This window comes from Hesperophylax consimilis, chromosome 23 (genome assembly GCF_061612785.1).
Source record: "Hesperophylax consimilis isolate HC1 chromosome 23, BYU_Hcon_1.0, whole genome shotgun sequence".
NCBI lineage: Eukaryota > Metazoa > Arthropoda > Insecta > Trichoptera > Limnephilidae > Hesperophylax > Hesperophylax consimilis.
In genome coordinates this window covers 8,238,025-8,253,086 of record NC_142858.1, presented here as the reverse complement: position 1 = coordinate 8,253,086, position 15,062 = coordinate 8,238,025, and the positions used below count along the sequence as shown (strand labels likewise).

The 15,062-nt window shown below is 32.8% G+C and overlaps 1 protein-coding gene across 2 annotated transcripts in view; it reads left to right on the top strand.

Annotated features, from left to right (window-relative positions):
• The window catches only part of LanA (laminin subunit alpha), a 59,526-nt gene extending 46,398 nt beyond the window's left edge, over positions 1–13,128 (top strand). For both annotated transcript variants that reach the window (XM_089645908.1, XM_089645909.1), the window contains 18 exons: positions 414–535; positions 1,609–1,891; positions 2,573–2,734; positions 3,155–3,342; positions 3,480–3,688; positions 3,805–4,136; positions 5,838–5,968; positions 6,107–6,391; positions 6,471–6,681; positions 6,880–7,212; positions 7,351–7,667; positions 8,470–8,717; positions 9,240–9,356; positions 9,952–10,307; positions 10,849–11,091; positions 11,222–11,368; positions 11,658–11,889; positions 11,977–13,128. In XM_089645908.1, coding sequence (XP_089502034.1) covers positions 414–535; positions 1,609–1,891; positions 2,573–2,734; positions 3,155–3,342; positions 3,480–3,688; positions 3,805–4,136; positions 5,838–5,968; positions 6,107–6,391; positions 6,471–6,681; positions 6,880–7,212; positions 7,351–7,667; positions 8,470–8,717; positions 9,240–9,356; positions 9,952–10,307; positions 10,849–11,091; positions 11,222–11,368; positions 11,658–11,889; positions 11,977–12,236 — 4,176 coding nt within the window. In that variant the 3' untranslated portion in view covers positions 12,237–13,128. The remainder of the gene's footprint in view (positions 1–413; positions 536–1,608; positions 1,892–2,572; positions 2,735–3,154; positions 3,343–3,479; positions 3,689–3,804; positions 4,137–5,837; positions 5,969–6,106; positions 6,392–6,470; positions 6,682–6,879; positions 7,213–7,350; positions 7,668–8,469; positions 8,718–9,239; positions 9,357–9,951; positions 10,308–10,848; positions 11,092–11,221; positions 11,369–11,657; positions 11,890–11,976) is intronic.
• The last annotated feature ends 1,934 nt before the right edge of the window (positions 13,129–15,062 follow it).

Sequence of the window (15,062 nt, the reverse complement as noted above, 5' to 3'; positions counted from 1 at the left end):
TTTTTACATTGTTTGATTTTAACACATTATTTTAATTATTTTAAACTATTTATTACATTTGTCCACAAAAAATAATTTCTTATTTATCATTTACTGATTTTCACAAATAATAATATGCTAATTTAATAGTAACCTCTCGAGGCATGGAGATTTCCCAATGGTCGATTTTTGATTTGACCATTCGATTTAATTAATGTCATGTCTCCAAATATTAATACGACAACATATATCAAATTTTTACTGTGGCTTAAAGCCAATTCATCCACCTGGATTTCACCATTTATCTCACATTAGGTTAAAAAACTGTAAAATATAATTAATTTTAAATAAAAATCACCTACCAAATTTTGGGTAGCCATCGCTCGAGTGGTTAAGTTAAATTAATAGAATTATAAACATTTTTTTGCTAACAGGTATTCACAAAATTAAAGGACAAGCTTGATCTATTTGACAAGAAGTTGGACGACATTGATTATTACACAAAAATTGTTGAAAAGAAAGCGGAAAAAGCTGAAGGCTTAAACAGTAAAAATCGGTAAGTTTGATACCTGCTCTCTAGTTAATGTCGTTTTATCAACAATGAAATTATTATTATACTAGCCCAGACCACTGGAATATCACAATATATTAGAATTGTAGTAGGAGTGTTTATTTATATATAAAATATTTGCTTCAAAATCTAATATTGCCACTTTTCTTTATAATAATATAATTTTTTAACAATTTTTTTAACAGAGAGTTAACGAGATTAATAACAAGATAACAAGAGTTTTAACGAGAGTTGTCTGAAATTTACCTTTTGAATGATCACCGTTAGTAATCTTGAAAAATTATATGATAATATTTTAAACAAAGAAAAATACATTTCATTTATAGAATTTTTAAAAGCTAGGTAACTACTTTATCGCTTGTCTGAATTCACATAATCGTCCTCTCCAATATTGAAAATTTCCAAGCAAATTTGCATTCATTATGCTGGATAAGATTTCATATCAGACACAACAGAAATTACATAATACATTTAATTCTGTCCACCATATGCTTCCGGGTGGTGAAATCAGGAATTACAAATTTAATGTCAAAATACAAAGAAAAAAAAAGTTTTTAATACAAAATATATGCCAGTTTTTTTTTACATTTAAAAATATGCATGACATTTTTTAATGCTTCTAATACGAAAGAATACATTTTAGCTTAGATATACATACAATGAAATAAAGCACATAAATGATATATATAAAATGAACTGAAAATAATCTTGATAAATATAAAAATCATTAATTTTTATTCATGTATTCAGTGCATGTCCTATAAAAAGTGCCAAGACTTTTGGCTTCCTTTACGGCTTTTGGAAAGCTATTAAAAAATTTTGTCTTTTATAAGTTGCTCCGCTGTTTACATAAATTTAGTTTTGGAAAACCTAAAATCAGGGACCTCATGTCTTGCAACGAACTTATGATTGTCAGAGGATACTTACCTACATAAATATATTATGTTATATTCAAATAATAACACACATAATAAAATTTTTAAAACTAGTACTTAATAAGTGACAAATAAAGAAAAGATTTGTTTGCTTTAATAAAATTTATTAATTATTTGTTTAAGGGATGCGCAAAAGGAGCTTGAAACCATGAAACTTGAATTGGTTAGCTCGGTGAAAAAGGTGTCGGAAAAAGATTTGTCGTTTGCAAGAGATTACTTGCTGAACGGAAGCTACGCACTCAACGAAGCAGGCAATTTTGTGAGTGCGGCTGGCAGAGAATTGAACGAAGGATTCCGTATTAATAACCTCTTCAATGTAACCATTGAGGAGCGAAACTCCCAAATCGATGATCTAAACCAACTCTTTTATAAAGCTAAGGACCACATGGCAGTTTTAATATCCAAGGTAATTAATTAAACATAACACTATACAATTGGTACATACTACATAATATGTGTTTAGTAAAGTAGCCACTTGATCTTCTTATAAACACCAATACTTGATATTTATGCCTCAGCACAGGACACCTAGTGAGTAGGATTAAATAATACAATTACTGTATATAAATTCACTATCATATATTGTGTATAAAATGTTTTATGGTTGCTAAAATAATAATTTAAAATTTTCCAAAATAAAATACTTTTAAATAATAAAAAAAAAAACACTTTTTTCTGTAAGTTTCTTGTCAAACGGTTTTCAACAGGTTTTTATTGTTTACTTAGGTGTTATTTAACTAAAGCACTTTCAATAATCTTTCTTATCTAACTAAGCAACATTTTGTGGGTAATGTCATTTTGATGTATTTACAATAAAATTACTGCCATCTGTTGACTCAATATGCATTGGGAACTCCATAACCGGACAAATCTGCATTGTGCTTGGAATTTGTGGATGTAAAATGGGATGCCCCGCTACTGGTTATAAAATACAAGAAATTAGTTTCATGCACATGGATATTCGCATGCTCCCATTGATTGAATGGTTTTGCAGCATCAGAATGTATCAAACAGTGGCCCTTTTTTTACTTGTGCTACTTTCTTACATTTTTCTTTTATTGCGAATATAATTAAATAATGTTTACAGTCGAACCAACTGAGTGACCTGTATGAGAGCTCCAAGAACAACACCCAAACCGAGCATGCCGTACGTGGAGCATCTGCTTATCCAGATATAGTCAAGGAGATTAATGCAGCCAGGGAAGCTGCTGTAGCTGCGAAATCAGCCATGCAGAACTCCACAGATCTGGTATACGAGATTAAATTATGTTTTAATTTTTTTTTTTGAACAGCATTAAAAAACATTGGTACCAATTTCAAATTGATTTGTTTTGGTCTCCCTACTTCTTGAAAAAAAACTTTTTGTACAGTTTGATTAATTTAATGATTTTCAATGTTTTTGCAATATGTTGCAGCATCACAAATATTTAATCAAAAGACCAAAGCATAAAAAATCAACCATCTACGATCGTATTATGTAGGTACATTTAAGCGCCCTTGAGTTTGTTGAAAACGGCGCTATACAAATAATTCAATCATTATTATTGTTTTAATGGTTGTTTAATTAATGGTTGTTACAATGGTTGTTTTAATTATTGAAGAAATATACAAATCCTGATTTATTAATTTTTTTTGTTCATTGTGATGTTAATTTACTTTTATGTTGTAGACAAATGGTTTAGGTGATCGAATTGCTATTTCAAAAGACAACAGTACCAAACTGTACCAGGAAGCTCTCAATTCCCTCCATAAAGTACAATCTGAACTCAAACCTCAGCTGACGGAAGCTGAAAAAGCTGTTGAGAATATTAAGGATTTAAATCAACGATCAGATGATTTTAACAATGCCATTATTCAGTATGTACTACTTTTTTATTTTGTGTATCTGGTGCGTGAATAATATTACAATAATAAGTATTTGGTATTAGATTCCAATACAAAACACTCAAGACTGGCATGTCTTTTATAAGGCCAAATGTAAATGTCTTTTTCAGATCTATTACAAGCATACCTCTTATGACATTGGGACCATTCATCGATGACGCCACTCGGGATTCACAGATAGTGAATCAGACTGCCAAGGAAATCAAGGAAACTATGTACAAGGTTAACCAATATCTGCCCAACAGTTTGAAGCAGATTTCACAACTACCCAAAGATGTTGATGAAACTTTGAAGTCTTCAGAACTCATTAAAAATCAATGTAAGTTATGTGAATAACATTATGTATTGGAAAGCAATTATTGGTTAGGCTCTCTTCCATAATGCAATTCAGATATCGATGGAAACTAAATATTAATTTTATTTGATTTGTTTTAGTGGACAATGTGATGCAAACTAAACCTAATATTACCAAGTTGGTGAAAATTGTAACTGAGAAACAGCAAAAAATGGAAGCCAATAAGAAGGCTGCAGAAAATAACATAGAAAAGCTTCGAAAGGCAATCGCTTTGGCTAAAGAGCTGGCCAACAGTATTAAGATTGGAGTAGAGTTTGAGCCGTCCACCCAGCTGGAGCTCAAGCCTCCGGACAATGTTGATGAATTGGGTACATCCACTCACGTTTCTGCCTACTTCAGAACTCCCAAAGACAATGGATTCTTGATGTATTTGGGTAACCAAGATGGAACCAAACTGAGAAGAACGAGAAGTGTAAGTTATGTTTTTATTTTCCCTACTTATTAAGTACATCAATGAAGTAACAAATAATGCTATGAAATCTTTGAGATTTCTGTTAAGAATAGTAAAAGATTTTATGTCACTCTATTCTTTTAACCTCTCAGAAAAGGACTTTTATTTACTTTGTGTTCCTTTGCGAACTGTCAAAACGCGAAAATTTTTGTGTTATTCACGAGTTTTGTTAAAAGCTTCATAACTCACGTTTTGGGAAACGTAGCCTCATTCTAAAAACTGTTTTGGAAAGATTATGAAATTCACTATCGTATTGTTTTGTTGTACGTAAACATTTGCGTTTCTAAATATACATTTTCTGAAAACGTCAAAAATATCTAAAAATCGCTGACCATTATTTCAAAGCTGTGAAAAATGTACTGTTTTCTGAGTATCATAAAGAAATAACACTGTATATATTGAAGAAATATAATTAAAAACTATTAGTCACCTCAAAATATTAACCGTCCAAACTAAAATATTTTTAATAAATTATTTAAAAACGCAATAAATTATGAACGAACAAGATGACAAGTCCAATCGACATAGATAATGCACCTCTAGATTCCATAGATATTCTTGAATGCAGACGCGTAGCGTTATTCATTATCGATACTCTGTTTTTTAAATCATGGCAATCCGTATACTAGTGATGGAAATAAATCGATTTTTGTAAAATCTCGCGCGTTTACGTGAAAAGACGTACTAATGTCTTGACCGCTATTATCATATTTACGTCTTTTGACGTTCTAATGTTCCGAGTGGTTAAGATTCTCTTCACTGCCTTGGTAAGAAGTTATTGTTATATAATACAGTTCAAGTTCAACTATCTGGTCGCCATAATATAAAACACATAAAATTAGAATTGAAAGAGTTCAATACAATTTTTTAAAGTTCATCAATTACAAACTATCCATACCTATTGACCAAATTAATTACGTTAGTTTAATGAAATTACTTGTTCTAAATGACTATCTTACAGAAGAACCATGAGCGATTTGGTAGTTTTATTCAAATTAGTTAATGGCTTAATGAATGCACCTGACTAAGCTAATAATGTTCCAAGTACCAAATCATAACACGAGACTTCCTTAGTTGTTCTTTGTTCATTCATCTAAAACAAACTATTTTATTAATTCCCCAGTCCAAAGGCTACATAGGTTTTGAAATAAATTCTGTACCATTGATATTTTCATTTATTCCATACTAAAATTTAAATCAGGAACTTCTAACATTTTATTTCGCTAACATTATTATATTATATAATCCTTTTTTAAATAAATATTTAACTCATATGTTGATTTTCGTTATTTTCTCCAGGCTAGATTAATACTTTTCTCTCTTTTTTTGCAGTTTTTGTATTAATGTGTTCACATTATTTTATTTTGTTCCTATCTCATTTTTTTATATTCTTTTGTTGCTATACATATTTGAATTGCAAATCCCATTCATGCAACTGGAAATAAAAATATCATTATTTCGTTTATTATAATGTTAATTTGAATGCACTATGTACCTAATAAGCCCGACAGGTGTAAATGAATAAATATATTAAAAGTAGATATATTTGTATTATTGGAAATAACCTTTATTAAATAATATGTGAGATGATGTGCAAATTTCATATCCAGGTCATCATGAAGAATTGTCCATTTTTAAAACATTTGTATTTATTTGTTACAGGATGATTTCATGGCTCTTGAAATAGTAGAAGGAAAACCAACACTTTATTGGGACATTGGAGGAACACCAGAGAAACTTACCAGCGATAAGCGCGTGGATGATAATGTTTGGTATCAAGTGATAGTTGATAGGTTAGTTTTTTTAAATACGTTTATGGATTTTATTTTCTAGTCTATGAATACTATTATTTATTCCAAATGAAAATATTTAATCTTACAAATTATTATGCCTATGTAGCTTGATTATTTGATTATATGTACTACTTTTAGGGTTGGCAAAAATGTGAAAATGACAATTCGAGAGGAGTTGCCTGATGGTAAAGAACAATTACATGTCACTGAAAAGGTTCTCCCTGGAATGAACACAATATTTAACTTGCACAAGGATCAATCCAAACTGTTTGTCGGCGGTTATCCACCCAAGTACAAAATCCAAGATGCTGTCAGGTTTTCCTCATTTGAAGGACAAATCGAAGAACTGGTTATTGGTGATACCCCTGTTGGCTTGTGGAACTTTGTGGATACTGATGGGAAGAGTGCAGGGGCTAGGGAAAGGTATTTATAATTTTTTTATTGAGTGCACATAATTTTATGTTCTTTGACATTCATATTTACATGATGCATGTTGTTCTAGGGACAAGCTTGTAAACCAACAGCCTAACACAGGATACAGATTTGACGGAGAAGGTTATGCTATAATAGATTCCTCATCATACATTAAGCCAGAAACATCGGACATTAACCTCAAATTTAAGACTTTTGCTAAAGATGGCCTTCTTTTCTTGGCTGGAAACGAAGATACATTCTTGTCAATCGAGATGAGAGATGGAAAAGTATATCTACAGGTAATATACACTCTTTTATTGCAACAATTTACTTTCAACTTTGTCTTAAAAACTACATTTCGAATGTGAGATGTATACATGTTTCGAAACCTATGATTTCTTCATCGGGATAAATGTATACTGAAAATTAATAAAGATAAGAACCTACAGACAATTAACGTGTAAGCATTTTTTTTTTAAATTTATGTTTCTTTTCAGTATCGCCTTGGAGGAACTGTTCTTACAATGGGCGGATTGAAATCATTCAACGATGGCCACTGGCACACACTCAGCGCCTCGCGCTACCACAAGAAAGGACAACTGAAGATCGATGATGACATCATTAGTAAAGATGAAGCTGATGGGGAACGAGTGCTTCTAGAAGTTACAAACCGCATGTACTTTGGTGGCTACCCCAACAAGCATAATTACATAGAGGTCATCAACACTGGTTTTGATGGTTGTATCGATGACGTGTTTGTGTCAGGAACGCCGGTAGATCTAAGTCAGAATAAGGAAGCTTTTGGTGTTAATCCCGGATGTCCAGTTAAGGTGAGATAATCTAGTACCATTTACATACTCTGTACATGAGAACTTCTTACACAAAATTTATTTAATTTAAGGTGCTCTACATGAAACCTTTAAAAAAAATATTATTTCTGTCATAGAAAATGTGTTTATTATTTTCAGTTTGCAAGACTTGTATCATTTGAAGAACAGGGTCAAGGCTACATTAGAAAGCCCAATGTTTCATCCAATAATCAATTCCAATTGAGTCTCAAATTCAAGACAGCAGCAAAGGACGGCCTTATATTCTATGCAACTAACAGAGATCAATCTGCGGGAATATCACTGTCACTAGTAAACGGAGCCTTAGTGGTCATCAGCCAACAGGAGCAACGGACCACCGGCTCTAATCTCTACAATGATGATGTGTGGCACGTTGTTACAACCACACACGATAGAAACACGCTCAGTATAGTTGTGGATGACTATGATGAATATAGGTAAGTTCTTTGATTGCTTCTATTACTGTTTCAACGTTTCCAGCATTCCTCCTTAAAGGTTATTCTAGCCCATCATTTCAAATTATAGAATGAGGGAAGGCAAATTTTTTTTAAATGGTCAAATTTCATAATTATACAGAAGATTGGAGTCGAGTTCAGACTTAGAAGAGATGAAATGTTGAATGGAGGGGGAGACAATTTTAGATAAGGCCTGATGAAGAGGGGATATTTGTTTAGAGACGGTAATTGGATAGCCCTTTGTATCAAGGCATAGTAGGCTCCCTTGGATTGACTAGCAATTTGCCAATTCTCTGCTGAACATTGCAAGATATCTTTTGAGGATGGGAAAAATGTCAAACATGAGATTGTCCAAATATACAAAATGATCTTCAGGAGTTATTCTTTATCAAGTGAATGACTATTTTCATAAATTCTTAAATCTTATCTTGAGGGTTTTTCGAAATTCATAACACAGTGCCGGAATTACCATAATTTTAATCAATAGTCTGGACTAAACGGGCATGTGGGTATAGAACCCGCCTGCAGATGTAGCATAATTATTCCTGACCTGGATATTTAGAAATATCCTTCTCTGTGTTTAAAATGCACTAATCTGAAGATGTCCATATTGGCATAAAACTTTTTCAACCGAAAAGATGTGAAAAAAATGCATACAAGCATTGAATCATTCATTCATGGAAAACATATAAAAATAAAGTACATGTATAAATATGTAAGCATAAAAGAGATGTTAGATACTTAATTATGTCAAATTTTATTTGAGATTTCTTTTACTTTGAAGGACCGACGTTCCGCCACCTGGCCTTCACTTCATGTATGGGGAACTGTTCATCGGGGGTGTCCCTCCCAAATATAACATCAAACTTTTGGGATCTGCCACGAGGTCCTTCAGTGGCTGCCTGGGGGATGCCACTGTCAACGGGGCCATCATCAACTTCGCCAACGCCACCAACAAGCATGGCGAGACGCTGGGCCGATGCTCCAAAGAGCCTAAGAAGGCAGCTGCCGTTCTAGTGACTCCCCTTCTAGGTATGTTATAACTAACTAACTAACCATCAGGCTGGAGAGGTTAGACGGCCACACAACTCGACCTTAGCATACACTCCTTGATGTCTATTATAGAAAATGCTGCAAACGTACTAAAATTAAATTAATTAATTGTGAATGAAACAAATTAATAAAATTAAATTAAATGTACTTGTGTATGCCAGGATTTGAACCCGTGACCTCTGGACTCGTAGTCGAGAATCTTACCCCTCGACCACCGTCAATTAATATGTAGTTTCATAGTTTATTTTGTTAATGTGACTCTTGACATGACCAGACTCAAGTATTTTATTCACTTGATCTTTTGAGATAAAAATTCTAAAAGTTAAGATAATATGAAGTTAGTATAGAAATAAATAATTTAGGTTTTTAGGTATATATCTCATTGAAAAACTGAAACTTAAAAAAATAAAAACTGTGTTTACCTTTGAAGTCAAATCCAGAAACTCTTAGAAACAAAGCTTTTTCGTAAGTGACTTATGTTGTGTATTGTTTATTTTTAAGTTTCTCCGATAATACCTAACAAACAAATAGTGGAAGAGGAAATTGATGATATTACAAAACCACCACCAGTGAGAAAAAATACAACAAGGTTGCTGCCCACCAGACGACCACCGCCAGGTTTTTATTAATCATACTTATTAAAGGCGCTATTAACCCTTCCGCACTGGAGGGGTAATACAAATCCCCCAATATATATTTTTTTTTTGTTATATACAGGGTGTCCCAAAAGTAAACGTTGTCCCTTGGAAGGCTGATAGGCATACTATGACAGACCAAAATATCACAAGAATTTCGTAAAAATTGCCACCTTAGATCATTTTGAGGGATCATAATTCCATATTCTAAGATTATATTTTTTTATGCAACCTTAAATACTGCTATTGATTACAGTCTAAAATAAAACTAACAGTGCCTATGCCTAGTACAAATGTAAAAAGTCCATTAAACAAGAAAGGGCTATAATAATAATATGTATTTGAGGTATGCTCGTTTTTATAAAATCTTTTTTACCGTTTTACATTACTTTAATTATTAATATTTCACTTGTCTGCACTAGTCTATAATTAAATTTATAAATTCAGAATCAGCGTATTTGATGTATGTGAATATATTTTTTTAAACCATAATATTTTTCATTGGAGTTCCTAGTCATGTGTTACAATTTTGTTTACAGAATTTAATATATGTAATAATTTGGCATTATATTATGTAGTTGCAGTTATTCCGGAGACAAGAGGAGACTTCAAACCGAAAGAAGTAGTAACTACAGTTAAGTCTGTTGTGCGGAAACCTGATTGGACCCCAGAGAGGCCGAGACTGCCGGCTCCCACAGTCAATGATAACTGCGCTTACGGCAGTGGGGCCACCAAGAGCGGAAACCTGATTGACGGTTTTAGGTTTGGCAGTCAGCCCGACAGCAGAGTTGAATTCGACAAACTTCCTGCCCGCTATAAGAATAGCTTTGACTTCTCGGTGGAGTTCAACACCACCTCTGAAGGCGGAGTCATCTTTTACGCGGCAGACAGGTCCCATAAGGACTTTGTGACACTTTTCATGAGAGACGGAAAGGTAACATAAAATGTATATACACCGTGTTCCACATTCATACGCGAGATTTTGGGGGGTTATTATTGATTATTCATGAAAATTACAAACACAAAAGTTATAATTAATTTATTATTTTTGTGTGCTTTACAAATAGTTTGTATAAACACACCTTTAAGTATTATTTCTTCCCACTCCATCAGCTTATTCGATTTAAGATTTGAAATATGAGGGAGACCATTTTGTTACCAAAACATGTGCATTACTCGCAATAGTAATGCTACAATTACACTGGACAATTTTTTTTGCTACTTAATTAGAATTGCTTTATTTAAAACTTTGTGGGGATTTAAAAAAATATATTATCATCTATAATCACTCCCTAAAGTTTTGCAGTATGAGCGCGGACATGGTAAATTTAATATATATATATGTCTTTTATTTCGAGGGATTTGATGATATGTAATTATACGTACTTATTAAAACACTTATTAAAACACTTATTACAAACAATTATTTGGTACATACATAATTGATTCTAACATAACTTACACAATCTCTTTAGATTCACTTTGGATATAATTGCGGGACGGGGCCTGCTCGCTTGGTTTCACCCAGAGCATATAATGATGGACAATGGCACTCTGTTAGCTTCAGCCGAGAAGCACTTAACGGCAAGCTGACTGTAGATGAAGAACTGGTTGCTGAAGGAAAATCCCAAGGCTCTTCGAACACCATCATAATGCAGGGTCCATTCTTCTTGGGAGGATTGGCTAATGTCTCCGTAGAAATAAAATACAACTTAGAGGTAAAATATTATCCGTGATTATTCAATGGCTATAAACAAACTTTTTTGTTAAAATTATAATTTATATAAAACAATGGCCTGTTGGGAGCCTCATTTAAGATCATGAGTCACAATATATACAAATTTTCAGGATTACTACAGTCCCTTCCATGGTTGCATACGCAACTTTGCAATGAGTGGACAACCTGTGAACAACATAAAAACGCAAGTGGGCGCCCTTTCTTGCCTTCAGAAATTCGAAGATGGAATTTACTTTGGAGGAAAGGGATATCTTAAGGTAAACATGAAATTTTTCTCAGGGGCTATTAAAACTGGGTTATCACTGGTCAGCACAGTCAAAGGCTGGTAAAAGATATTATAATTATTATTTTTTAAATCTCCATTTATCTTCTAATTGCATAATATTATAACTCCAAACCTTCACTGATCTTCTGTCATCTCTCCTTCCCTCACCAACTTTTTTTGCCACACAACATTGGCATGCAATACAACCGTGTGGGTGTATAGTGTCATGAATATAGAATATATGAAAACATGGAACCATAACTTGATTCTTATATTTGTAGCTGCTACAAAACTTCAAAGTAGGATTGCAGCTTGAAATTTCGATGGAAATAAAAACACGTCAAACCTCTGGGATTCTTCTGAGCATCCACGGCAAGAAAGATTTTCTGATTTTGGAGATATTCAATAACACAATCATGGCCCGTGTCGACAACGGAGAGGGTCCGTTCCAGGCTTCGTACAAATTGAGTAACCAATACCTCTTGTGTGATGGAAATTGGCACACCATTCAAAGTATGTATTTTGTAAATTTTTTACAATTGTTGATTTTTTTATTTTCCCTAATAAGCCACTAATTAAAACATGTATTGTTAATTTCAGTACTGAAATCCAAGTACGTCGTATCAGTGGCTGTTGACAAGCACTTCAGTGACCCGGGCGTGGGCAGTGGGCCCACCACCAACACCAAGTCCTCGATCTTCATCGGTGGTCATCCCTACAGCTCCCGAATCAGGGGTTCCCGCTCACTCACCGACTTCACTGGATGTATGAAGAACCTAAAGATTCGTGAACAGACTATTATCATACCAGAAGATAGGGCCCATGGCAACGTTCGTATCGGCGCCTGTCCTGCGGACTAAAGCCAAACTGCCAACCACTTTACATGCTTTATGCACACTCTTTTTCTGAGACCATTGCTTAAAAGTTGCTCGATCTACAGGAGTTTTCGGCGTATTGAAGGGCAAAAAAGCCCTACTGTTGTTTAACATGTTTCAATGTTTGAGGGCTGGATGTTGGCCATTTTCCATAACTTTAGTATACTTTCATAAATACCAAGTTATTGCATCGTTTTTATGTATTTTTCAAATTATTTTTTACAAATAAAAATCAAAATCATTTTATACCCAAATGTAAATAAGATTTTAACATAATTTCAATTTTAATCATAAATATTTACATATTTTTAAAACTGAAATCCTCAAATATTATAGTTTTGTGAAAGTACTCTGTTGACAAAATACGGCAAGCGCATGTTAGTTATAATGATTATTTTCTTTCTTTTTACCCAAGTCTTAAGAATCAAATACTGTATCAATGTAACTAGATTCTTCCGCCATGAAGTCCCCTGTGAAAGAGAATTATTTTCTAATCCAATAAAAATAATGATTCCTAATATCCTTCTGTAAGAATTCATGATGCATTCAAATTAGCAGTCTATGTAGTTCCCGTAAGCACTCGGGTTCCATTGAGCTGTCTGTCATGATTAACCCTTCTTCAATACTCCTACATATAAATACCCAGTACATATGTCAATCTTCTTCCCACCAAGCCGGGACATTGGCACCATATTCCATTCTGCATTTCTTCATCCTTTTTACGTAGGTACAAATAATGTATTATAATAATTAACTTTCTCTCCGAACGACCATGGAGTATGGAATATGAACGTTCATTGGTGTTCATCAATGACATTCATTTTGTGTTATCAACTTAGTTTCAGATTTTCAATAAAAAAATACTTCAATTCATAAACATCTTTTATTTTACACAATAGTTACATAAATATCATTAAGAGGCACTGAGATCGAGTCTTTGTTTAGCAGCAGAATGCTGTGACATTCTTTGGCAGTTATCAGAAAATAAAACACGATACAGTATACATTTGACCATATATTTTAAGATCACCAGAAAGTTCACAGCACTCGGCTGTTGTCTGAGTTAAAACATCAAGAATTAGTCATACTTTTAAAACTCAGAATTCCTAATAAGATAATGCGGATAATAACCGCGACCAAAATCAAAAATTATTTTTATGCTTTTTTATTTTCCCGTTGGTTAGAGTAACTTCTTATTGCCTATACATATGATAACATGTTCATAAATTTATAATATGTACTTGAGGATTGTAAGTAAAAAATAAAGTGTATAAAATCAAACAGAATTACTTTACACTAAAGATTGGTAAGAAATTTTTATAATATACAAGTCAATATATAAATATGGCAATAGAAATTTTTACACAAAATTTATAAATTAAAAACCTACATAATATGATGCATATTCAATAGCATTCATTTTGGTCACAAACACTTGAAAAGAAACTCTTTCTTTGTTTGTCAATAATTATTACATTGTAATATTGAAAAAGAAGTGTAGCTATAGGAATGATGAGGAAGAAATGAAGGAGAGAAAAATTATGATGGATGAATGAGATTGAGTTTGACATAAAAAAGGTAGGGGATTAGACGAAAAGGAAAATGAGAGGATGATAGAAGAGATTGAACAAAAGAGGAATAATAGGTTTATGGAGAAGGGATTTTTTAAAGAAATTCAGAAAATCAAATTATTTTATTGTACTCTTGGGAAAATAGGATGGGAGTGAAGAATAGGATGTGAGTGAGTATTATTATTTAGGTATACCAACAAACTTTAACCAGTGATTCTTGACCTGATTTGGAATCAAACTCAGTGTTTTTTTATATTATATATAGACCATTATTGCATATTTTTTTTCCGAATAAGCTCAGAATCGCAGAAGTGTGACAGGTATTTGTTGATACACCTGCATATTAGAAAAGGATTCCCATCAGAAGTGTATCCTCAGATGGGTTTACATATTTACTATGGGTGATGAAAACCAATGTGGCATTACTTTTGCCGGGAAGTTTGTCTTCTTACACAATTAATTAACAATAATATTTATATTCTTATACTATTTACAAAAAATAAACTAAATACTTCAAACTTTAGTTATAAACATTGGAATAATACAATTAGTGGCAAAATTTTCGAGTCACAGCACCGTGGCACTCAGACAACTGCATACTATGTATTTGCAGAATACAGAAATTCTGCTTTTGTCTTAGTTGTCTTCGCATTCGCCATTTGACAAGTGCCCTAACTGCACGCAAAATCTAGGAATAATCATAACAGATAGGAAACGCGTCCGCGGCCAATCAACTGCAATTGCCAACACACTTAGTTAGCTGTTATCTTATCAGTTCTTTATATATTTACTAAAGAGTTGAAACAAAAATAAACAACTTACATACACAAGAAAAAAATAACCAAATTAGCATATTACTATTTTTTAAATTAAAAAAATATTTGATCCTTTTTCTCACCTACTTACAGGGGAGAATTTCAACATCCTATCGATAAACTGTCAAAAGCATTATCCATAGAATAATTAATATTTTCGATATAACGATTTATTTATTTATAAAGTTCGACTTTACTGATCAGTACTCGAACCTATGAACAGATATTAGATAAACAGATATAAGATATTAGAGTTTTCTGCCTATGCGATATTTATTTATAATATTTGATGGTTATGTAGAGGATGGTGAAATACTACCAAGGTCAGATAAATAAAGTAATTTTTACAAGTGGGTACATAAATATAATGTGCATAACAGCGGCAAATTGTCTATTGCGGTTATAATAATCTATATCACCTCTTA